The sequence below is a fragment of the Dunckerocampus dactyliophorus genome, chromosome 2 (genome assembly GCF_027744805.1).
Source record: "Dunckerocampus dactyliophorus isolate RoL2022-P2 chromosome 2, RoL_Ddac_1.1, whole genome shotgun sequence".
Lineage (NCBI taxonomy): Eukaryota > Metazoa > Chordata > Actinopteri > Syngnathiformes > Syngnathidae > Dunckerocampus > Dunckerocampus dactyliophorus.
In genome coordinates, this window is record NC_072820.1 from 791,383 (window position 1) to 816,572 (window position 25,190).

The 25,190-nt window shown below is 42.6% G+C and overlaps 1 protein-coding gene across 11 annotated transcripts in view; it reads right to left on the bottom strand.

Moving 5' to 3' along the window:
• The window catches only part of celf2 (cugbp, Elav-like family member 2), a 136,535-nt gene that overhangs the window by 38,461 nt on the left and 72,884 nt on the right, over nucleotides 1-25,190 (bottom strand). For all 11 annotated transcript variants that reach the window (XM_054766799.1, XM_054766797.1, XM_054766796.1 and 8 more), the window contains one exon: nucleotides 14,165-14,247. In XM_054766799.1, the coding sequence (XP_054622774.1) occupies nucleotides 14,165-14,247 (83 nt within the window). The remainder of the gene's footprint in view (nucleotides 1-14,164; nucleotides 14,248-25,190) is intronic.

Sequence of the window (25,190 nt, forward strand, 5' to 3'; positions counted from 1 at the left end):
GAAACTAGACTTAAAAGAAATTACTGACAAGAAAATTCAGTTCCAACTGCAGAGACTACGTTTGGAAAAGTTTGAGCATGGCAATAAACACGGAAAATACTTAGCTAACCAGCTAAAAGTCAATAAAGAAAAAAGCTCTATCTCCTCCATTAGAAACTCAGGAGGTCACATCACTCACCTCCCGGAAGAAATTAATTCTGTCTTTAGGAGCTTTTATAAAAATCTATATACACCTCAGATTAAACCATCTCTCCCAGATATCAAAACATTTCTCAACAACATAGAATTACCAAAATTAAATGACGAACAGGTGACCAACTTAGATGTACCCATTTCATTAATAGAACTCCATAACGCTCTACACCGGTTGCCGAATAATAAAGCACCAGGACCTGACGGTTTCCCTGCCGAGTTTTATAAAACATTCTGGCCATTACTATCTCCAATATTTCTTAGAATGGTTTTGGAAATTAAAGACAGTTCATGCTTGCCTCCAACCATGAACTCAGCTACAATCAGTCTCCTGCTGAAACCGGATAAGGACCCAACACTACCTTCCAGTTATCGTCCAATTTCACTGATTAATGCAGATCTTAAAATAATATGCAAAGCGTTAGCTATAAGGCTGGAAAAAGTTACCCCTCATATAATACACCCTGATCAATCAGGATTTATTAAGGGGAGAAACTCAACTAGCAATGTACGCCGTCTAATCAATCTGATTGATTACTCTATCATCCATAATTTAGAAACCACAATTGTCTCATTGGATGCTGAAAAAGCATTTGACAGAGTAAACTGGAAATTTCTCTTTGCAACACTACATAAATTTGGCTTTGGAGACTCATTCAGAACATGGATTAAAATACTATACAACACCCCGAAGGCCTCTGTTCGGACCAACAATCACATCTCTCCAGAATTTACTTTACAAAGAGGTACTAGGCAAGGGTGTCCACTCTCTCCCTCACTATTTGCTATCTTTATCGAACCTCTTGCAGCTGCAATTCGACAACATATAAATATTAAAGGGATCCACACCACAAATGTTCATCATAAGATAAGCCTTTATGCTGATGATGTATTACTCTTCCTGGATAATTCACATTCTTCACTTCACGAATCTATCTCACTCATTAACAATTATAGCACCTTCTCAGATTACTCCATTAACTGGTCTAAATCCACAGTACTGCCCATTAACTTTGGTTTCCAGAGCACCCCCTCTATACCACTGTGTTCAGGGAACATTAAGTATTTGGGTATTAACATTTCCTCCAACCTGTCAGACCTGATCCGCTTGAATTATACTCCACTATTGAAGTCAATAGAAGATGATCTTGCACGTTGGAGAACCTTGCCCATCTCACTTACAGGCAGAGTATCCACCGTGAAAATGATGATTTTACCCAAGGTTAATTATCTATTTTCCATGATCCCCACTAAACCATCTATAATTTGGTTCAAGTCATTAGACTCATATATAAATAAATTTCTTTGGAAAAATAAGCCAGCACGAATAAGTCTCAAAACATTACAAAAATCTAAAGAATATGGGGGCTTAGAACTCCCAAACTTCTCCAACTACTTCCTTGCAAACAGGTTACAGTATATCTTAAAATGGATCAACCCTAACCCATTGGATTATTTATGGCTAGACATAGAACAATCACTTAGCCACGAAATCCCAATTTGTAACCTGCCCTTCATTAGCCAAATCCTCCGAAAAAATAATTGTTTTAAAAGTATAAATATAAGCAACACTCTGACAGCTTGGTGGGAATTTTTAAAAATAACAAAATTCTCGCTCACTCCTTGCCAATACACTCCCGTTTGGAATAATCCTGACATCTTGCTTAAAAAGAAACCATTAAATTTCCCAACATGGCACGAAAAAGGAATAAGTTGTATGAAAAATATAATTATAGGAAACAACTTTATCTCATTTAACGACCTTGTTACACAGTATGGAATAAATCATAACAAATTTATTGAATACATACAAATTAAATCCATAATTAAAGCAAGTTTCAGGACCATATCATGGGAAAGCAATACCACTATTGACCAATTTTTAAAAATATCTGCCCCTAAAACATTATCTAAATTATATATTCTACTTTCAAAAAATGACAACACAATTGGAGTACCAATCTCCAAATGGAGCTCAGATTTATCTACAAGCTGTGACCCTGAATTTTGGAAGCAAATATGTCTTAATGCTTCCCGGTTAATCAATAATCCCAACCTACAGCTGATTCAGTTTAAAATCCTTCATAGAGTACACTACACAGGACATAGAATGTTTAGAATGGGCTTAACTGACTCTAACATCTGTACACACTGCTCAGACCATAGAATAGATGACTACTTACACTCCATGTGGACCTGTGCTCCCATTAAAAATTTTTGGCACGGAGTGTGTGAGTACCTATCTTTGGCACTTGGGTTCTCCATTCCTACCTCTCCTTTACTATGCCTGCTGGGCGATCTCTCCACAATTGATGTAGAAACAAATCAAACACAGCTTCTCATCACTGCATTAAGCATCGCCAAGAAAACCATTCTCATCAATTGGAAATCAAGGAAGAAACTGAACATAGCTCTTTACAAAAATCTTTTGTTAGATCATATAGCTATGGAGAGAATGTCTGCTGAATCTAAAGAACAAATGTCAGAATTTCAGTCTATATGGGCACCAATAATTAATTCCCTGACCTGACTCTCAGGGGGGTGAGGGCATCTGTCTCTGCCCCTGGGGGTCTCGTTCATCTGGCGTGGGGTGTGGTCCTGGTCGCTGGGTGGGCCTGGTACCTCGGGGGCGGGCGGTGGCGGGCTTGGTGTCCCGGGTCTTCTTTGCTGGGCTGCCTGCCTGGGGGGGCTGGTGGGTGGGGGTGGGGAGGGGTCCGGGTTGGGTGATGGGGCGGGGGCGGGGTCGGGGGGGTCGCCCAGGGGGCGGCGTTGGTTGGCCTCCGGGGTGGTGGGTGGATGGGGTGCTGCATCCTGCTGGTGCCGGGCGCCTACTGCTGCTGGGGGGGCCCGTGTGCGGCTGGTGGCGCTGGCTCTCCCTCGCCTCCTCTGCCTCTGGGGGTGGGGCGGGGACTGCCCTGGGCCCTCCTGCTCGGCTGCCGCGTGGGGCCGTCCGGTGTGGGGTGTGGGGGCCGGCCTCTCCCCCTGGTGGGGGCGCGGGTGCCTGAGCCCGGCTGCCCCCGCGGAGCCATCTCCCCTGGGTGGGAGGGTGGTTTGGGTTGCCCCTTTTTATTTATTTATTTTTATTTTATTTTTTTTTTTTAAATTATTTTATTTTATTTTATTTCGCTGATTTATGTGTGTGGTGTATGTGTGATAGGTGGGAGCTGCCTGTTATCCTCCGGCGCCTGTGGCTGTCCCCCGGGTGACGGGGGGCGCGGAGGTGGGGGTCGCGGATGTGCGGTTTGGGCTCGGGGTGGGGGGTGCGTGGTGCTGGGGTGGGGGGGATCCCTTGCTTTCTCCCCTCAGGGACGGGGCCGCTGTGGCTCGGTGGGTGGGGCGTGTGGGGGCCGTGGGCGGGTTGCGCGGTGGGGCGGGCGGCGTGGTGTCCATCTGCGTGGTGCTTCCCGGGATCGGCGGGAGGATGCTTGCTCCGGGGTGGGGCGGTCGGGGGGTGGCTTTGGCCGGGGGCTTGGGGGTCGGGCTGGCGGGGGGCTGGCGGGCGGTCCCTGCTGCCTGCTGGTGTCGGGCTGGTCCTTGCTTCCGGGCCGGCGGTTGTCTCCCTCCCTCCGGGGTTTCCCCCTTGGCGTGTTGGTGGATGGGCGGGGGGTGGGGCGGTGGCCGGTCTGTGGCGTGGCGGTGGGCGGGGCGGGCGGGGGCATCTGCTTGGGCGCCGGGCGGGGGCCGCTCCTCTCGCGGGCCCGGTCGTGCGGTGCTTGCTTCTCTGTCCCTCCCTGGCGCCTCTGGCCTGCGTGCTTCGTGGGTGCGGCCGTGCTCCGCTCTATGTGGGGTCCGGTGCTCTTGTGGTCGTCGTGGTGTTGCTCCCTTGCCGGCCGTGGTGGTATGCGGGGGGCGCGTGGGCGCGGCTCCCGCTGTCCTGGTGGCGGTCGGATCTGCCTTGGGGGCGTGTGGCTTGTCCGTGGTGTTTGGCGGTTTGGGGGTGGCGCTGTGAACGCTACCTCCGGTGGGGCTCCGGTGTTGGGGGGCACTGGGGGTATCGCCTCTGGGGGGTTGGGTGGGCCGGACTGGGCATCCTGGCGGGCCGGGTAGGGCCTGTGGTGTGTCCTGCGGCACGCCCGAGCCTGGGCTGTGGTGGGCGGCCGGTCGGTCATGTGTCCTTGGTCCCCCCCCTGCTCGGTTTGGGCGGCGTTGGGGTGTGGGGCCCCCGTCCTTCCTGTGCCACTGCACCACCTCACATATATATAGGACATTGGGGGGTGGCCTACGGTCGGGCGTGATTGGGGAGGGGAGCTGCCTTGCGGGGCTCCTTTGCTCCTGCTGTGCCACTGACCTGTTGCCCCCCAATTTTAATCGCAGAGTAGACACTTAGGGTTTGGGGGGGCTGGCCAGGTGAGGGGCCCTCCGAGCGGCAGCTGTCCCCCGATTTTAATTGCATCATTAGCTATCATCCACATACACTCCATATACATGCACACAGATACACCATCCTCTTTTATTTTATTTTATTTATTTATTTATTTTTTTTAATTGCATCATAGACACTATCACACCTTATCACATACACGGGTGGGGCGGGCTGGATTGGGGTGCCTCGTGCACCTCGGCGTCTGCCCGCCAGGGTCGGCGGTGTGGCCGGGGGCCTGGCCGTCGCGGTGGCTCGCCCGGGGCGGCCTGGCCTGTGGGGTGCCCTTGTCTGGTTCGCCTGCCCTTCCCTGGGGTGGCCCTCTGGGGCCTGTTGATGCCGGGGCTTGCGCCGGGGGGGGCGGCTTGCGGTGCCCCCCCTGGACTGACACGTGCCGCGGGCGCCTCTGCGCTCTTGGGGCGGGTTCGGCGGTCTCCGGGGGGCGGTGCTGGTGCTTCGGGTGGCCCGTGTGCTGTCGCGGCGGCCGGTGGTTGCTGCGCTGTGGCGGCTGCTGGGGCGCCGGGCCAGCTGGTGGGTTGGGGCTTGGTCATGCTTGCGGGTACTGTGGGCCTGGGTGGCGGGGTGGGGGTGGGGGGGCGGGTGCCCTGGGGCCGGGCTCGCTGGGGGGGGTCGTGCTCTGCCGGGCGCTTGGGCGTCTGTCGCCGTTGCGCTTTGTGCGCTGCCGGGCCGCTGTCTGTGTCCTCGCCTCCCCCGGTCTGTCTGTGGGCTTGTCGGGGGTGGGGCTCCGGTGCGCGGGTGGTGCGCTGTCGGCTCTGGTGGCATGTGGCTGGTCTGGCTTCTGGTGGTATGTGGGGGCCGTCGGCTGGTCGGCTGCTGGTCTCGCCTTCTCGGCGCTGGTGCTTGGCCTCCCTGCGGCTTGGGGTGTGGTGCTCCCGCTCTCTCTTCGGGGTTTGCTGGCCCGCGGGTCTCGGTTGGCGCTGTGTGGTGGTTCGCCTGGCTGCTCGCCCGTTTTCCCGCCTGCCTGCTCGGTTTCCCGCTCTCCTCCTCGCTGACTCCCCTGTCTGCCTCGCTGGCGGCGTCCTACCGCTGGGGGGGTGTGGCCGGGTGTCTTCCTGCTCCCCGGCAGTCTGCGCTCTCCGCTCCTGGGTTCTGAATCGTATGTCTGGGACCCCGGGGTCCCCGGCTCCGCTGCTCCTTGGGTTACCAACGGGGGATAGGGTGGGGCTTCCGGGTGTCGGGCAGTCGACCACTGTGTGTGTGTGTGTGTGTGTGTGTGTGTGTGTGTGTGTGTGTGCGCGCTTGAGTAAGTAAGAGTGTGTATGAGCGTGCGCATAGGGGTGTGTTTGTGCGTAGGAGCGTTTATGTGCGTGTGTGTGGGTGCGTAGGAGTGTGTATGTGCGTGCGTGTGTGTATTTTTTATTTATTTATTTATTTTAGTTATTTATTTGGGGGGGGGCATACAGGGGTTTGCTCCGTGGGGTCAGGTGCTGGGCGATACATCTCTGCCGCCCGTGCCTCCGCCGGGTGGGTGGAGGGTGTGCCTCCTGCATCCCTTGGCGGGGCGGCCCTGTGTCGGGGGTCGGGCGGGGGTTGGCCCGGGGCGGGCCGGGCTCCGCTCCCTGGGGGTGGGGGTGGCGGTGGGGGAGAATTGGCGCTTCCGGCGCGGGCGGGCTTCTTTCCAGCTGTGGAGGCGTCTCTGGGCCTGCCGGTTTGTGGCCCCCGGTACCCGTCTGCCTTTGTGGGGTGTGATCTCTCGCTGGTCTCGGGGGTTGGCAGTCCTCCGGCCCGCTGGCGCCCTGTCCTTGGCTGGGATTACCTCTCTTCGGCCCCTTACTGGTCTTCCCGGGGGGGGGGGCTCTCTGGGCTGGCTCTTGGGGCACTGTTCTTTGTGCTGCCTGCCCCTATGGGCCTGGTGGCCTTCTGGCGGCCGGGGCCCGGCCTTGCTATTTGGGGCGGGGCTCTCTGGGAGGTGGAAGGCGGCCCCTTTCCTTTCATGCACTCTCAGTGACAATCACACGCCCACACATTCCTGCACCTTTATATATATATGAAGTCTTCCTTACATACAGAGATACCTGTACATATGCACACTCACAGTACATACGTACTTCCCCACATTACTCACTGAGTTATCCAGGGTGTTATTATGTTGTTGGTTTTATTACAGCGACGGTGATTTCAGCAGTATGACTATATATATATATGTGTGTATGTGCGGTATATATGTGTATATATATATATATATATATATATATATATATATATATATATGTATATATGTATTTATGTATGTGTATGTATGTATATATGTGTGTATATGTATTTTTTTTTTTTTACAATGATGTGCATTACAGTAACTTTGATTCTATTCACTATCATGGATAATCATTTCATTACTACAGTTATGTGTGACTGTTTCAATGCGGTATTATCATGGTGATCACTATCATAATTCATCATTTCATGACTGCTATTGTGTGCGACTGTTTCAATGCAGTATTGTCATTGTGATCACTGTCATAGGTCATCATTTCATGACTGCTATTATGTCTGATTGTCATTGACAGCTTTGTCATTGTGGTTGTTGATATTGTCGTTCGGTATGTTTCTGTTGTTCTGTCACAATTGTTGTTGTTGCTGCTGTTGTCCTTGTCTCTTGTCTCTCTTTTTTTTGTTTTTGTCCCCCCCCCCCCCCCCCTTTTCTCTTCTTCTCTGTCCCCTCCTGCTCCGGTCCGGGCGCTCCAAATTTGCTTTATAACAAGCATCAAGGTCGAATAAATTTTGTATGACAGGGGAAGTGTATATCACACTTCTCTCTGGCAGAGTAAATCTGTTGAGCACTTGACGGCATTTAGGTATACAATTCTATCTGCTTTAAAGGCTGGACAGGACAGGGGGAAAAAAAAAAAAAAAAAAAAAAAAAAAAAAAAAAAAAAAAAAAAAAAAAAAAAAAAGACCAAAGAGATGATCATCGACCCAAGAACAAGGGAAAAGGAGCCGCATAGACCCCTGTTTATTGGTGAGACTGAGGTGGAGAGGGTGAAAACCTTCAAGTTCCTTGGCACACACATCAGCGAGGACCTCACCTGGTCTCACAACACCCAACAAGTTATGAAGAAGTCCCAAAGGAGACTGTACTTCCTGAGAAGACTGAGGAAATTTGGCATGTCCACCACAATCCTGAGTTGCTTCTACAGATGCACTATGGAAAGTGTCCTTACCGCCTCCATCACTGTTTGGTACGGTAACTGTACAACACGTGATAGGAAGGCACTCCAGCGGGTGATCAAGACCTCACAGAACATTGTTGGGGCAGCCCTCCCCTCACTGCAAGACATTTATAAAACTAGAGTCCTACGAAGAACACACAACCTCATCAAGGACAGCACACATCCACAACACTCATTATTCACACTCCTACCGTCAGGCAGACGCTACAGGAGTTTGAAGTCCAGGACCACAAGGCTGGCAAACAGCTTTTACCCACAGGCCATCAGGCTTCTCAACGAAGCACTCACACACGCCGCACGCAACACACGCACACACTCATAGCACTTTATTTATTTATTTATTTATTTGTATTATTTATCTGTATTAATGTCTCTTCTGTTGTTGTTGCTTAATTTATTGGTATTTATGTTTATGTGTTTATGTTTCTTATGTTCTTATTCTTTCTTGTGTTTTCTTTCTTTTCTTGGGAGAATGAACAGAATAAGATTTTCATTGCATAGTAGAACTGCTGTTTTACTATGCACATGACAATAAAACCCTCTTGAATCTCTTGAATAATGTGCAAAATAATAACATAAAAAAGATTTTGAAAAATGATTGGTAAATATATTTAAAATATGAAATCATGAAACACAAAGGATATTGAAAACATGTTGGTATATATGGTAATATATATGAACAATATAGTAATATATATATCAACTATATAGTAATATATATCAGCTATATAGTAATATATATATATATAAACAATATAGTAATATATAGCAACTATATAGTAATATATATAAACTATATAGTAATATATATATATATATAAAGTATATAGTAATATATATATAAAGTATATAGTAATATATATATAAAGTATATAGTAATATATATATATATATATAAACTATATAGTAATATATATATAAAGTATATAGTAATATATATATATAAAGTATATAGTAATATATATATATATAAAGTATATAGTAATATATAGCAACTATATAGTAATATATATATATATAAAGTATATAGTAATATATATATATAAACTATATAGTAATATATAGCAACTATATAGTAATATATATATATATAAAGTATATAGTAATATATATATAAAGTATATAGTAATATATATATATATATATATAAAGTATATAGTAATATACATATAAAGTATATAGTAATATATATATATAAAGTATATAGTAATATATATATATAAAGTATATAGTAATATATATATATATAAAGTATATAGTAATATACATATAAAGTATATAGTAATATATAGCAACTATATAGTAATATATATATATATATAAAGTATATAGTAATATACATATATATATAGTATATAGTAATATACATATAAAGTATATAGTAATATATAGCAACTATATAGTAATATATATATATATATATAAAGTATATAGTAATATATATATATAAAGTATATAGTAATATATAGCAACTATATAGTAATATATATATATATATATATATATATATATATATATATATATATAAAGTATATAGTAATATACATATAAAGTATATAGTAATATATATATATAAAGTATATAGTAATATATAGCAACTATATAGTAATATATATATAAAGTATATAGTAATATATATATATAAAGTATATAGTAATATATATATAAAGTATATAGTAATATATATATATATAAAGTATATAGTAATATATATATAAAGTCTATAGTAATATATATATAAAGTCTATAGTAATATATATATATAAAGTATATAGTAATATATATATAAAGTATATAGTAATATATATATATATAAAGTATATAGTAATATATATATAAAGTATATAGTAATATATATATATAAAGTATATAGTAATATATATATAAAGTATATAGTAATATATATATATAAAGTATATAGTAATATATATATATATATATAAAGTATATAGTAATATATAGCAACTATATAGTAATATATATATATAAAGTATATAGTAATATATATATATAAAGTATATAGTAATATACATATAAAGTATATAGTAATATATATATAATGTATATAGTAATATATATATATAAAGTATATAGTAATATATATATAAAGTATATAGTAATATACATATAAAGTATATAGTAATATATATATATAAAGTATATAGTAATATACATATAAAGTATATAGTAATATATATATATAAAGTATATAGTAATATATATATATAAAGTATATAGTAATATATATATAAAGTATATAGTAATATACATATAAAGTATATAGTAATATATATATATAAAGTATATAGTAATATACATATAAAGTATATAGTAATATATATATATAAAGTATATAGTAATATATATATATAAAGTATATAGTAATATATATATATATATATATAAAGTATATAGTAATATATATATAAAGTATATAGTAATATATATATATAAAGTATATAGTAATATATATACAAAGTATATAGTAATATATATATATATAAAGTATATAGTAATATATATATATAAAGTATATAGTAATATATATATATATATATATATATATATATATATATATATATATATATATATATATATAAAGTATATAGTAATATATATATATATATAAAGTATATAGTAATATACATATAAAGTATATAGTAATATATATATAATGTATATAGTAATATATATATATAAAGTATATAGTAATATATATATAAAGTATATAGTAATATACATATAAAGTATATAGTAATATATATATATAAAGTATATAGTAATATACATATAAAGTATATAGTAATATATATATATAAAGTATATAGTAATATATATATATAAAGTATATAGTAATATACATATAAAGTATATAGTAATATATATATATAAAGTATATAGTAATATATATATATAAAGTATATAGTAATATACATATAAAGTATATAGTAATATATATATATAAAGTATATAGTAATATATATATATAAAGTATATAGTAATATATATATATATATATATCAAGTATATAGTAATATATATATAAAGTATATAGTAATATATATATATAAAGTATATAGTAATATATATATAAAGTATATAGTAATATATAGCAACTATATAGTAATATATATATATAAAGTATATAGTAATATATATATATATAAAGTATATAGTAATATACATATAAAGTATATAGTAATATATATATAATGTATATAGTAATATATATATATAAAGTATATAGTAATATATATATAAAGTATATAGTAATATACATATAAAGTATATAGTAATATATATATATAAAGTATATAGTAATATACATATAAAGTATATAGTAATATATATATATAAAGTATATAGTAATATATATATATAAAGTATATAGTAATATACATATAAAGTATATAGTAATATATATATATAAAGTATATAGTAATATATATATATAAAGTATATAGTAATATACATATAAAGTATATAGTAATATATATATATAAAGTATATAGTAATATATATATATAAAGTATATAGTAATATATATATATATATATATATCAAGTATATAGTAATATATATATAAAGTATATAGTAATATATATATATAAAGTATATAGTAATATATATATAAAGTATATAGTAATATATAGCAACTATATAGTAATATATATATATAAAGTATATAGTAATATATATATATATAAAGTATATAGTAATATACATATAAAGTATATAGTAATATATATATAATGTATATAGTAATATATATATATAAAGTATATAGTAATATATATATAAAGTATATAGTAATATACATATAAAGTATATAGTAATATATATATATAAAGTATATAGTAATATACATATAAAGTATATAGTAATATATATATATAAAGTATATAGTAATATATATATATAAAGTATATAGTAATATACATATAAAGTATATAGTAATATATATATATAAAGTATATAGTAATATATATATATATATATATAAAGTATATAGTAATATATATATATATATAAAGTATATAGTAATATATAGCAACTATATAGTAATATATATATATATAAAGTATATAGTAATATATATATATATATATATATAAAGTATATAGTAATATATAGCAACTATATAGTAACATGGTTACGTTGGCGTGTAAACGTAGCCAACGCTGCTAAAACACTCTATGACAAAACCCTACTGGGTGTTGGCACCGTTCTTGTTGATTGTACATCTGTACTGTAGTACATACAGTATTATATTAGTATTAGTACTAGTATTATGCTGTACACCAGGGGTCACCAAGGTTTTTCCTCGTGAGAGCTACTTTTACAAAATGCAAATGGCCAAGAGCTACTCATTTTTGTAACATTTATTTCCAGAGCTTATTTTAAAGCCAAACAAAGTGAATATGCTTGTTTTAGCAGAACATGAACAACATGCTGGTGTCCACAACTCACATGTTGTATTTCACAATGCATTTCTTTCTACTGTTCTTTCACGTCGGTGACCCCTGCTGTACAGTATGTGCCCTCTGTTCATGGCAATGGAGAGAAGAAAAGGTCGTTCGGATGCTCCGTGTGTCTCAGATCCATAAGCTAACGTGACAAGAAAGATTCTTGAATCTTAAATAAAGATGAGAAGGACAAGCGGAGACGCAAAAGCTGGCGTCAAAGCGTCCCCACAAAGACGGCTTTATAAAAAAGTGCTGGCACTTCCGCCTCCATCCTTGCTGGCGCCAACGCCAACGTTGTTCTCGGGGCTTCTTACAAGCGGCGGAGAGGAGAAGTTAATAAGCAGCTCTTGCTTCTTAACTCAGGTTCCCGTTTATTGCTTTGCCCTCCAGCGAGCCGCAGCGCTCCACTCCGCCGCCTCCTCGCCCGTCTGCACTTCACCTCCTCCTCGCGTTCATTTGGCGCATCCGCCTGTGCTTCCCCCCCCCCCCCCCCCGCTCTTCTTCACCTTCTACTCGCCCTTTGGTGCGCTAACACGGAGACGCCGGGAAGTGAAAAAACAAAAACAAAAAACAAAGCAAAGTTTTTTTCCAGCTGGTGGGTGGCCAAGCGTTACATCTGGGGTGCACACGTGCACGCCGTGCAGCATAGCCACCTACATTGCAATCGCTCCTCCACACTTACATTCATCCTAAAAAAGCAACAAAAAAACCTTCAAAATAATCCAGCAGGCGCGCATGAAGGCTGGCTGGGAGTACGACCGCACCTCCCACCCCCCGGGAGTCGGGATTATTGGCTGAACTCAAAAGGCCAACAATCTCCAGCCGGCCGCGTGAGGAAGAGGAGAAACGGCCGCAGGATGCTGAAGTGTAGAAGAAGGTGATTTCATGTCACCGTAATCCTGAAAGCGCTGCAGTATGTGCCCCCCGAAGCCCCTGCGGGCTTTTCCACACCTCCACGGCGGGATAAGTAGCTCAGCGCTAACGTTCTTATTCCAGCAGCGATTAACACACTGACTCTGCGCTAACAACACTTCCCAAACTGCAAGGCCGCCGCCAATCCGTGCATGCGTCTCTCACGGGACGGACGACATCCACCGTGCCCAGGCCTAGGGGGCGGAGCCTATAAAGCGATCAGAAAGCATATCAGGGTCTCTCAATGCGGGCGGGGACCACTTCCACAGGAGAAACAACAGAGCAGCGACGTCGTTAGCCACGCTACGTGTCTTTTCATGGTCGCTAATATTCCCGCCAAGCACATGTTAAACCGCCATCATCAAAACATACGTTAACACTTCAACGCCACTTGAGTCCGGCTATCTTTCATCCAACTACTTTACCTCACCAGCCGCTTAGGCACATGCATGCGCACACCCCCCAGGAGAGAAGGCTGCTGCTGGAGGCGTGCCATTACAAGACGGAGAAGGAGAAGAACGACGAGAAGATGAAGAAAGAGGAGGAAAAGAAAAAGGCAAAGAAAGCGGAGGAAAAAAGAAACAGAAGGAGGAGGAGTTGGAGAAGAAAAAGTAGAAGGAAATGGAAAAATAGAAAAGGAAGTGAAGGAGGAGAAGGTTAAGAAGAAGAAGGAGATGGAAACTGAAAAGGAGAAGAAGAAAGTGAAGAAGGAGGAGAAGAAGAACTAAAAGGAGGAGGAGGAAAAGGAAAGGGAAATGTAGAAGGAGGAGATGATGAAGAACAGGAAGGAGAGGGAGAAGCAGAAGGAGGAGAAGATGAAGGAAGTGGAGAAGGACAATAAAGAAAAATAAAAGGAAAACAACAAGGAGAAAGAGAAAGAGAAGAAAGAAAAGGAAAAGCAGAATTGAAGTAAAGTGAAAAGAAGGCAAAAGAGGAGAAGGAAAGGGAAAAGAAGGAGGAAAAGAACAGGAAGAAGGAGAAGAAGGAGGAGGAGGAGGAGACGAAAAAGGAAAAGAAGAAGAAGAAGAAATGAAGCCACTCACCCCTGTTAAGGTCTTGATGTTGTGAAGTGCATTCTGGGCTTCAAGGGCAGCTTTCCTGGTGTAAAACGTAACAAAACAGCAGCCTGGGGGGGACACAAAGAGGGAGGGGGTGTTATTCATTCTTCTTCTAATTTCCTGGGGTTATCACGTATTATTGATGATTAGAACATTCTCAGCAGGGCCTGACCACGCTAACTCTTCTCCTAGCTCTGTGTCTCATTCACGTCCAACCCTGCTTGGGAAATATCTCCCAGAGTGAGACCTCCTGCCTGTCTTACGCACTTTCCTGCTAACGGTGTGGTGGCAGGGGCGGAGCAACCGTCCTCACGGATGCTGTAGACCGCATGGAATGTTCATTATTTCAAAGAAACCCCTGCCTATGAGGAGATGTCAGCTGATATTTGAGGAACCATCAGATTGGACTGTTGTTTAGGCGTTGTTCTCCGCCGTGGTGTTGACGCAGCAGGCCGTCTGCTGGCGGTTTTGTGGAGCGCATCGCAGACACGGACCCCGGTGACGGCGGGGCCCCTCGGCGCGTTTCTCGAGCATCTGGAGCGGCTTTAGCATCCGTGTCCCTGAGTCCCTTTGATGAGGCTGGGAGCGTAATGGATACCAGTTCCACAGCGTCCCCCAGGGAGTGGGGCGGGGGCTATCGAACACTCGGCCGAGTGCCTGGCTTTCTTCGGTGTGACGATCCGCGTCGTGACGTCTTCCTAACGCGCCGAGTGGAGCACCTGCCTCTGCTGCGTGCATCTTTGCAGTCAAAGGCTTTGAGATAAGAGCGGCGTGACTGACAGCCTCTCTGCGTGTCAAAGCGATGCTATTTATTCCATGTAGGTCACCTGTCACGCCACACTCGCCTCCTTCAAGCCGCCCTCTCATGGCTAAACTTTATGTGAATGAACACAAGTCAATTCCAAATACAAGGCACTCACTCACAACGCACATTCAAAGACGGTGTGATGACTTGTAGTATTCTACACTGGTCACTAGGTGTCAGTAAGGCTACACTGAGGACACATTAGCGCAGCAGAGAATACTGCACAGAAACAGTAAGCGAAAAATGATAAATCTACAATGCTATATCTTATTTTCTCTTATTATGTCTACTATATTAGGAAATAGGAATGTAAAGGTGACTATAGGGGTGTTACTTCATGTATAGAGGGCTCTAATCATGTTAAAAAGCATATTTAGAAGGTCATAAACAGGTATTCTATGCCTAATATGTCTTATTTTCTCTTATTATGTCTACTATATTAGGTAATAGGAGTGTAAAAGTGACTATAGGGGTGTTATATCATGTCTAGAGGGCTCTAATAATGTTGAAAAGCATGTTTAGAAGGTCATAAACAGGTATTCTATGCCTAATATGTCTTATTTTCTCTTATTATGTCTACTATATTAGGTAATAGGAACATAATGCTGAATGTAGGGGTGTTATTTCATTAACATCCGTAACATCTGCTCTTTTGCAAACTCTTTATCAGTTATTTATTATTATATTATATATTATATCAATTATTTATATTCATGTAATAATAAAAACATATATTCTTTCATATTAATATGATTTATTATAATATTTCAATTATTATATGTATATTATATTATAATTTTTTACCCCATAATCATTAATATATGATATAAAAATAATTATTGTTCAATTATATATAATATGTTATTGTTTTATTATTCTATTTGTCGATTTCTTTTTGGAAATTTGCGGTAGACCTTTGTAGTTTTGCATATCTTCCAAGTAACGTGTGTTGTAAATATTAGAAAATAGATAGCAAATATTGGAAGAAGCATCTTCAGGCGTTGGTGGCGATGAGCGTGGAGTTTACAGCAATGCATCAATAATAAAATGGTGATAACAAATTCAGCTGCACCTGAGCTCTTATCCTTGAAGAGCTACGCCGGGAATCGAGCATTCTTGTGGTGTTTTTGGACCTTTTGCATATCTGTAAAGAAAAGGGCGCTAGCTTTTGGAGTTAGCATTAGCTATTCTGACAGCGTTTATTGTCGAGGGGAGGACTCGCTATGTTGCGTGCGTGTGTGCGCGCGTGTGCGCGCGTGTTGTGATTCCCGTGGTGTAGCCGGACGTGTGGCGGATCGTCCCAGGTGGCGGGCTGTCAAGATGAGGATCAAAGAGTGCAGGAATGGACCTCACACACACACACATATGGTGCAACTGTTTAAGAGTCAGCACACACACACACACACACACACACACACACACATATGCAGCGACTGCACTTTAAGAGCATCCCAGCTTATCTTAATAATAACCTTGACCGAGTGCTATTTGTGCTGTGTGACACGCTAGCATGACTCAGTGTTCTGCATTCGCATCTTGTGTGCCTTTTTTCTACTGTTACCTGCACACACACACACACACACACACACACACACACACACACACACACACACAAGCTTCCATTCCAAATGAACCCTTTGCTGTTCTTGCCTTTATTTGCGTGTTATTGGAATGCTTTTTTTGCCAAGACTGGACTGATACACAGCATTCCAGGATACAATTCCAACTGTTGGACGTTGGTCTCGCTTGGAAGCCTTACGGTCTTCCAAATGCACGTTAACGTCGGACAAATACGGCCAGTAAATGTAAATAGTTGGAGCACTCCAATCGCCTAAAGACACCCCAACCACACTTTGAAGAACCAACGTCGGATCCTCACTTTGGAAAAATGATATGGAAATGGGATTAGGTAAGAACTCAAGCTTGCGCTCCGGATGTTTCAACCTTGGAATTCTTCTAAATTGTCCACGATGCTGCAATGATGTCAGCCTCCCTCTGGGCTTCTCTGGCTCCCTCTGGTGGATAGAGGCAGCTTTGAAGCGCCATCCATCCATCCATTCATCCATCTGCTATGACGCTCGCCCTCCAATGAAATGCTTTGCTCAGATGCAATGCATTATGTGAAAACTTTAAAATAGTTTCACCCCCTTTTACGCTCATATTGGTACATGTTTGCATATTTATTAGGTATGCCTTTTGAGTGTTAAGTTGCTGTGTGATGAGTTTAGCGTTCTTTGCACGATGACACTGTGAGTCAGACTGTTATAGTGAGTAATGACCTCCTGCAAATTCCAATGGGTTGACGAGCTCATCGTGTGAGTTTTTTCGTAGCTCATGGTTGGCTCCTGTCAAATAAACAGCTGCCTGGTCCTCACGGACTTGTGTGCGCCACGATATGTCATTTTATGACGTGGACACGTGCGGCTTATAGTCCAGTGTGACTAAGATCTGTTTTTCCTCTCTAAATTTAGTGGCTGCAGCTACACCGGATTTTACGGTATTTTTTTTACCAGCGTAGAGTGTGTACTTTTTGGGTGAGTGGATAAAATGTCCGGGAATTAAATGCAGTACATCATTGGCCAATTTAGCCCAGTAATTGTAGCCTGGCAAACCTTTCGAATGGGATGCCAGCCTCTACACACATTGCTACAAACCCCCCAACAAACTTCAACACCCGTGCTTGCCAAAAAGGAAGATGTAGTCACCCAATTGTATTATTAACCCATTCAATAACAAAGAATGTATTTACCCGAACGCCCGATCCCAACAACGTATTTATACGTCGCTTTTGGCGTGAGAGGCAAAAAGAGGTGATGACGCAACTGCACACTAATGGATGTCACTTTCAGAGCAATTTTAAGCCATAAAAAACGGCCACAAGGTGGCAGAAGTGCATTTGATAACAGTTCGGCATGGATCATGTGGAGGGAAAAGTCACACGTGACAGGAAGGGGGAAGTGGAAGAACGTGGAGGAGTGTAGGGTGCAGAGGGTTACGTATTGTCGGGATGCACACGCGTGCACACACATGCACACACATAGTTCAGTTCCAAATGTGAAAATTGTAAATGCAGTCATGTTGTTCATTTGAATGCCTGATACAACTAAAGGTACATTTGTTTGGACAAATATAACAACGACAACAAAAATAGCTCACAAGAGTTCCATTTGGCAGTACAATGCAAGAGCTACTCATGGAAGAAAAGCACGCAAGTTGCTAGATTTCAGCTCTTAAATTCAACTCTTATGAGCTATATTTGTTATCATCATGATATTCGTCCACACAAATGTACCTCGAGTTGCAACAGCCATTAAAATGGATCAATCAACTGAAGAAACAAGGGTGGTCGAACTATTTTTTCCATGACGGGTGGTGTTATATTTGCAAATGAATTGTTATTTTGATGTTTTTTGTGTTGTTTATGTTGGCTTAGATATTTGAGCTGTCACAAAGGCAAAACAAACGTTGTGTCCAAGTGAAAGTTATGCTTGAAATGTATCTTTTGGCAAAAAGCTGTTTTTCTCTTTCTTATTTTGAAGGACGTAAGCGTGTTGAGAATGAGCTTGTCAGCTTGCAAAAGAGTCCAAAGCCTGCACGGCGGTCCTCCGAAAGCTTCGATGACAGCTTCACATTAACTTTGGCTACGACTTTTTTTTACGTTTTTAGGCATTTTAGCCAAATAATCCCGGAGATTGTGGACAAATCTTGGACACATCAGCAGCAAAGCAGCAGGCTTTGGGAAGCCAAGAACGACACCAGACTATTTGTTTTCACGAGGATCCAGTTCTTTCCCCGGTCCATGGAAAGTCTTGGATCCAGAATCTGCAAAACGGGTTAAGGATCTCCTCCCGAGATGATTTTGTTTGGACCACGTCTGGAGGAGAACTGTTTGAGTTCCTGGAATGGCATTTTCCAAAGATGGCAGGCGGTTGAGCAGGAGGAGAGGTGGCCTTTAGCCCAGCAGGAAGGAGGCATGGTTTATTAAAAGAGCTAAGTCGGGGTGTATTACACAGCCTCACCCCTGGCCCTCACCCCCCGAGGCAGACTATGCTCCACTTCCCTTTGACCCCCTCCAGCGTGCACTCCCACCTAAACTGCTGCAATTACTGCTGCCGTCGCCCCGCGGCTGCAACCCATACGCTCATTTTTCCTGCCTTTACAGCCGACTAAACGTGCCTCCATGATTGGAATTAATGTGGGAAAACGAGGGGGGGCGGGGATGACAGTCCAGGTTGTGGATGTGACGGGACAATGAAGCACGGATTGTCAGGTGGCCTTCAAACAAACACGACTGCTTGGCTGCCGCCCTAATCCCATTAGCACGTATCGCAAACAATCTACCAGTGATTTTGGAACGTCACCTCTCCGAAATCCTCGCCAAGCTCCTCACCGAGCGACTCCCGAGCTCTCCCAGAGGCATGCGCGACGCAAGTGGCGCCATTCCACCTAATTGGGCTAACGTGGTGCTAAAGCGATGTAATTGGCCGCTGTAGGAGACAACGAAAGGCTCCATCAGTCCTCTCGGACTCCGTTCCAGGAGATAATCGCCTCGCACGACGCAGCATCCGAGCGAGCGTGGCTTAGAGATGTGACCTTTGCAAACGAGTCGAGACCTTTGACCGGCTCTTCTGAGAGAGCAGTGTGAACCGTCTTCTGGTTGCGTCCAAGAACGGCTCGTTGTTCTACTGCATCTTATGTGGGGAAAACGGTTCTCCACGTTCATTGAAAAGAGCCACTCAAAAGACTCGACTCGTTTGCCAACGTCACATCTCTATGAGCAAGCTGCACAGCGGCTAACAGCTCTAAGAAATCAGTATAAAAATAAAAATAAAAATAAAAATAAAAATAAAAATAAAAATAAAAATAAAAATAAAAATAAAAATAAAAATAAAAATAAAATGCCTAAAATGCCTATATGTTTTTTGTGTAAAACTTTGGCTAAAATTTTCCCTCTGTTTTCGTACAATGTTACCCATAACAAATTGGCCCTGCCTCGGTTTTTGTACACCCCAGTTTTTGTACACCCCGCGGCTCCGACTCTTTAGCCACCTTGTTGTGGCTCCTTTTGGTGGCGACCAATTATTTAATAAAACAATTCATTTTATATCGTGGGAGGCTGAAGTGAAACTTTAATAGTGAATTTTCAAAAAATGTTTCGAATGAATCAATTCAAGTATGCATCACATCCAGGTCTATGGCCCCCGCCTTCACCTGCATGTGGCTTCTTGAGCGTGCGACGACCGCGGCAAGCTAACCATGAATGCATAAAAAAAAGACATAATTCATCGATACTGGTCACAGTCACATGACAAGCACAGTAAAAGTCTTCTTAAGAGTTCATTTGAATGCTAATATGCTAATTTAAAAAGGCTAATGTTACCCCAGGATGAGGAAGCCAAAGCTCGCATAGAATAGAACCCTGATGATCTGCGTTTGATTGCTTTGGTCTTTAAGGCTTAGCAGTTCTTCTCTCGCAGCGTGCGTGTCGGCTATCGGCGCCGATTTCCACAAGGAGGCTCTGCGGGCCTTTAACTTGCTTCATGCGTGCGTGTTAATGAAGACATTAAACTTATTCTGCTGTGTGCATGCGGGCAGGCTGGATCATTAAGATAAATGACACAATGTGTCCCCTGCCAAAACACACACACACACACACTCAGGGTTGTGGACCGTTATGTGTTTACCCCTCTGGCTCTCTTTGTCTCACTCGCTCTTTATCTTCTCCTCCATCCAAATCTATCTCTCTGCACACGCAAAAAGACAAAACACAACAACAACAACAACAAAAAACAAAACAAAACAAAAACGCCAAATTGCTCCATTTCTCACTCGCCCCGCCGCCTCATCTGGTTATTAACTCCAAACACATTAAACCAACAGCGGTGCCACGCAATTCCCTGGACCACTCCAGTCAGCATAAACACACACACACACACACACACACACACACACACAGCGAGAGAGACCTGGGTCAATGTGCAGCAAGGCTGAAGGGATGCGTGGCTGCAGGGCTGACAAACAACACCCTATTAAAGGAAAGTGAAGTGATTTTCTTAAGTTTCCAGCATAAACAGGGGCGGGGGACATTTAGCGGATTTGCCATATGGATTTTTGTGGGGTTGGAGGAGGCCCTCAGAGCGATGATGGCTGACGACGGCGGCGACGGAGATGAAATAGAAATAGGCGGCGTTGCTTTTGACATTTGGGTTCATGAACTCATTTGTCAACGAGCCTCGGCGTGACCACGAGGGAAAAAGAATGAAAGCCGGTCGGTATTAGTCAGTGGAGGTCGCTAGCGCTAAGCTACGACATGGACTGCTCGGGATGTACAGTGGTGTGAAAAAGTGATTGCTGTTATAACATAACATAACTGAGATTAGCCATTTCTAAAGCTTTGGGACTCCAGCTAACTACAGTGAGAGCCATTATCCACAAATGACAACTCATCCAAGAGGTCACAAAAGAACCCACAACAACATCCGAAGAACTGCAGGCATCACTTCCTCATGACTCCACCATAAGAAAGACACTGGGCAAAAACGGCCTGCATGGCAGAGTTCCAAGACCAAAACCACTGCTGAACAAAAACAACATTAAGGCCAGAAACCATCTTGATGATACCCAAGACCTTTGGGAAAATACTCTGTGGTCTGAGGAGACAAAATTTGAACTTTTTGGAAGGTGTGTGTCCCATTACTCCTGACATTTCAGAAAAAGAACATCATAGCAACAGTAAAATATGGTGGTGGTAGTGTGATGGTCTTCAGGACCTGGAAGACTTGCTGTGATAAATGGAAGCATGAATTGTGCTGAAGGAGAATGTTGGTGACATCAAGCTGAAAGCAGCTTGGGTTCTGCAGCAGGACAATGATCCAAAACACACCAGCAAGTCCACCTCTGAATGGATGAAGACTTTGGAGTGGTCTAGTCCAAGTCCTGACCTGAATCCTATTGAGATGCTGTGGCATGACCTTAAAAAGGAAAAGCCTCCAATGTGGCTGAATGACAACAATTCTGCTAAATTCCTCCCCAGCGCTGGAAGAGACTCATTGCAACTTGATAACTTGATTGCAGTTGTTGCTGGGGGGGGGGGGGGGGGGGGGGGGGGGGGGGGGCACCACTCATTAGCTTTAGGGGGCATCACTTCTTCACACAGGACCATGTAGCTTTGGGTTTAATAACAAAAGGTTTCATTTAAAAAGGACATTTTGTGTTCAGTTGTGTTGTCATTGACTAACATTTAAATGTGTTTGATGATGTGAAACATTTAAGTGACAAACTTAAAAGCAAAAACATGAGATCATGAAATCAGGAAGGGGGCAAAGACTTTTCCACATTACAGTGGATAGCAGCACATTTGCAGATTTTTTTTGTCCAAAAATGTTTTTGTCTCTGAAAAAAACATGTCATTCATCATAAATGGGTCATGATTTGTAAATGGGTGATAATGGTGGGTGATTATGAGTTTACGCTTCACTGATAACGTTTTTCTGCCAGGCCTTGAGATTTCACACTTTGTTCTGAGGTCCTTGAACACACCATAGTTGCTGTGAGACGCGCCATCTCCTGTAAATGTGGAAATTTTGCGTGCCCCATTTTGGATGTGTGGAAATTAGGCACTGATAACCTGTAACTTTTTGAGATGTGCTTTTTTAAAATGTAGATTGAAGAGTAGTTTGTGCAGACCTGGAGGTAAGAAGGACTGGAACAAATTAGGATTGGACCAAGTGTACCTGTTGATTTATCCAAATGAAATATGATAACATTACTATACCACATCACTGCTACCAGGAGAACCAGAGTATAGAGGGGGAGGAGCCACCTGCTGTGGCCCAGCAAGGTGCACTGTATTCAGGCACACACTCCGAGCAGCCGGTGTGCCGCTACGGAGGTCAGGAGAAGCGGAGTATGGAGCGGGAGGAGCCACCTCGCGTGGCCCGGCAAGGTGCACTGTATTCGGGCACACGCCACGGAGGTCTCTGGCAAACCTTTTGCACTTTTCAAACGCTGCGGCGTTGGCGTTTCAGGTGGCTGATAAGGTTTTTTTGTGTGCTCCCTTCCTCTTAAAGTGAATGTTTACAAGTCAGCTCAGGGGAAGTTACGACGTTAGCGTCATAAGCAGGTGTGCTTGATTTGCTAATCTCACCTCATTGGAGCCTCATCGGTTATTGGCGCTATTTTTAATGTTACGGGATTTGTCGGTATGACGTCATCATGCCCCCATAATTGGAAATGTCCCAATAAAGAATTCTAACTCATGACGGCCATCTTGCTGTTATCACAGTAGACGAGCTGTATCGAGTGTTTTCTTTGCAAACACAAACAAACTGCTCGCACAAATAAAAGAGGGAGAGGGGGAGGGGTCACCGCAACACAGCCCCAATTGACCAAACTGACCTTTCCGGCGACGCCGTCGTCGATTTAAAGTAAACAGAGCGAGACGAGGACCTCGCCGACACCGCCAGGATTACTGTAGGTGTCGGCGTGGGTCGGGTGCAGATGAGGGCGGGCGGCGGAGAAGAGGAAGAGGGGGCGGCGAGGAGGGCGCTGCGAGCTCGTGGTAACAAGGCCAATAAGAGCTCAATCAAACGCTACATTTCCTCCTTAAACGCTCCGAGGCGGACGAGCAGGAAAGAAAGCAGGAGATAAAAAAGCAGCCGTCAGCGAGCGACATGCAGCTACGGTCTGAGTCAGACTAGGTAGGACAGCTCTAGTCTGCTCTTTCATCAGGCTTCATCAGCTCATGCTCAGAGACAAGGTAGGATCGCTCTATTCTGAGTCAGACTAGGGCTGTCCTAGCTAGTCTTTCAGCAGCTTTCATCTCTAGTCTGTCGGTCCTATCTGGTATGACTTAGCCAACAGCTGTCCTGCCTAGTCTGACACAGACGAGAGCTGTCCTAGCTGTCCTGCCCCTCGTCAGTATCAGACGAGAGGTGTCCTATCTAGTCTTAAAGGGATTAACCCTGCTCTAACAGCAGACCTAGATGTATCGTTTCTGTCCTATCTAGTCTGACTCAGACTAGAGCTGTACTATGTAATCTGACACAAACTAGAGGTGTTCTATTTAGTCTGATTCAGACTAAATTTGCTCTACCTAGTCTGACTCAGAGTAGAGCTGTCCTGTCTAGTTTGACACAGACTAGAGCTGTTTTATCTAGTCTGACTCAGACTACCGCTGTCCTGTCTAGTTGGGGCATAAACGGATTAAGCCTGCTCTGACAGATCTGTCCTGTGTAGTCTCACTCACCCTTGGACTGTCTATGTAATCTGACACAAACTAGAGCTGTCCTATATATCTAGTCTGACCGTCCTATCTAGTTTGACACAGACTAGAGCTGTTTTATGTAGTAGAGATGTCCTATCTAGTCTGACTCTGACTAAATCCCACCTAGTCTGACTCAGAATAGAGCTGTCCTACCTATTTTGACTCAGACTAGGCTGTCCTATCTAGTTTGAGTTGGGCTAGTGCTACCCTACCCAGTTTGAATCAAGACTAGAGCTCTCCTACATAGTCTGTCCTATCTATCTAGTCTGACTCAGACTAGAGCTGTACTATCTAGTTTGACTTGGACTAGTGCTGTCATACCTAATTTGACTCGGACTAAAGCTGTCCTACCTAGTCTGACTCAGACTAGTCTGTCCAGTCTAGTTTGACTTGGACTAGTGCTGGCCTACCTAGTTTGAATCAGAGCAGAGCTGTCCTATGTAGTCTGACTCAGACAAATGTGTCCTATCTAGTTTCTAGAGTGTAATTTATCGTATAATAGAATAGAATAACCTAGAATCTATCTATTGTGCTCCTGGGCCGCTGCATTTAGGAGTCGCTTTGTCTTCTGGAAAATCGGGCTAAAGTGATCACTGAGCTCGTTGCCGCGTTTGCTCGTCTCGTTGGCTTCATCTCTCGCCGACTCGTCTACTTGATGCTCCGCCGTCACTTAGAACTTTTCCGCTCGGATGAAGGTGTCACATCTCCCGCTCCCCTCCCCACGTTCACACGGCAGCGTTATTGTCGCCATTGTCGTGTTCATCAAAGGCGACGGAACAAAATAGCAACAAACGAGGCGTTTCTGCACAAAGGAGCGTGCGCGTGGGCCCGAGCTTTGGCTTGAAATGGTGCACGAAATGCTCCTTTGCTCGCGTCATTCCAGGCGTTTATCTTCATTCGCCTGTGAAACGGGCGGGACGGCCCACTCGGGCGATTGTTTA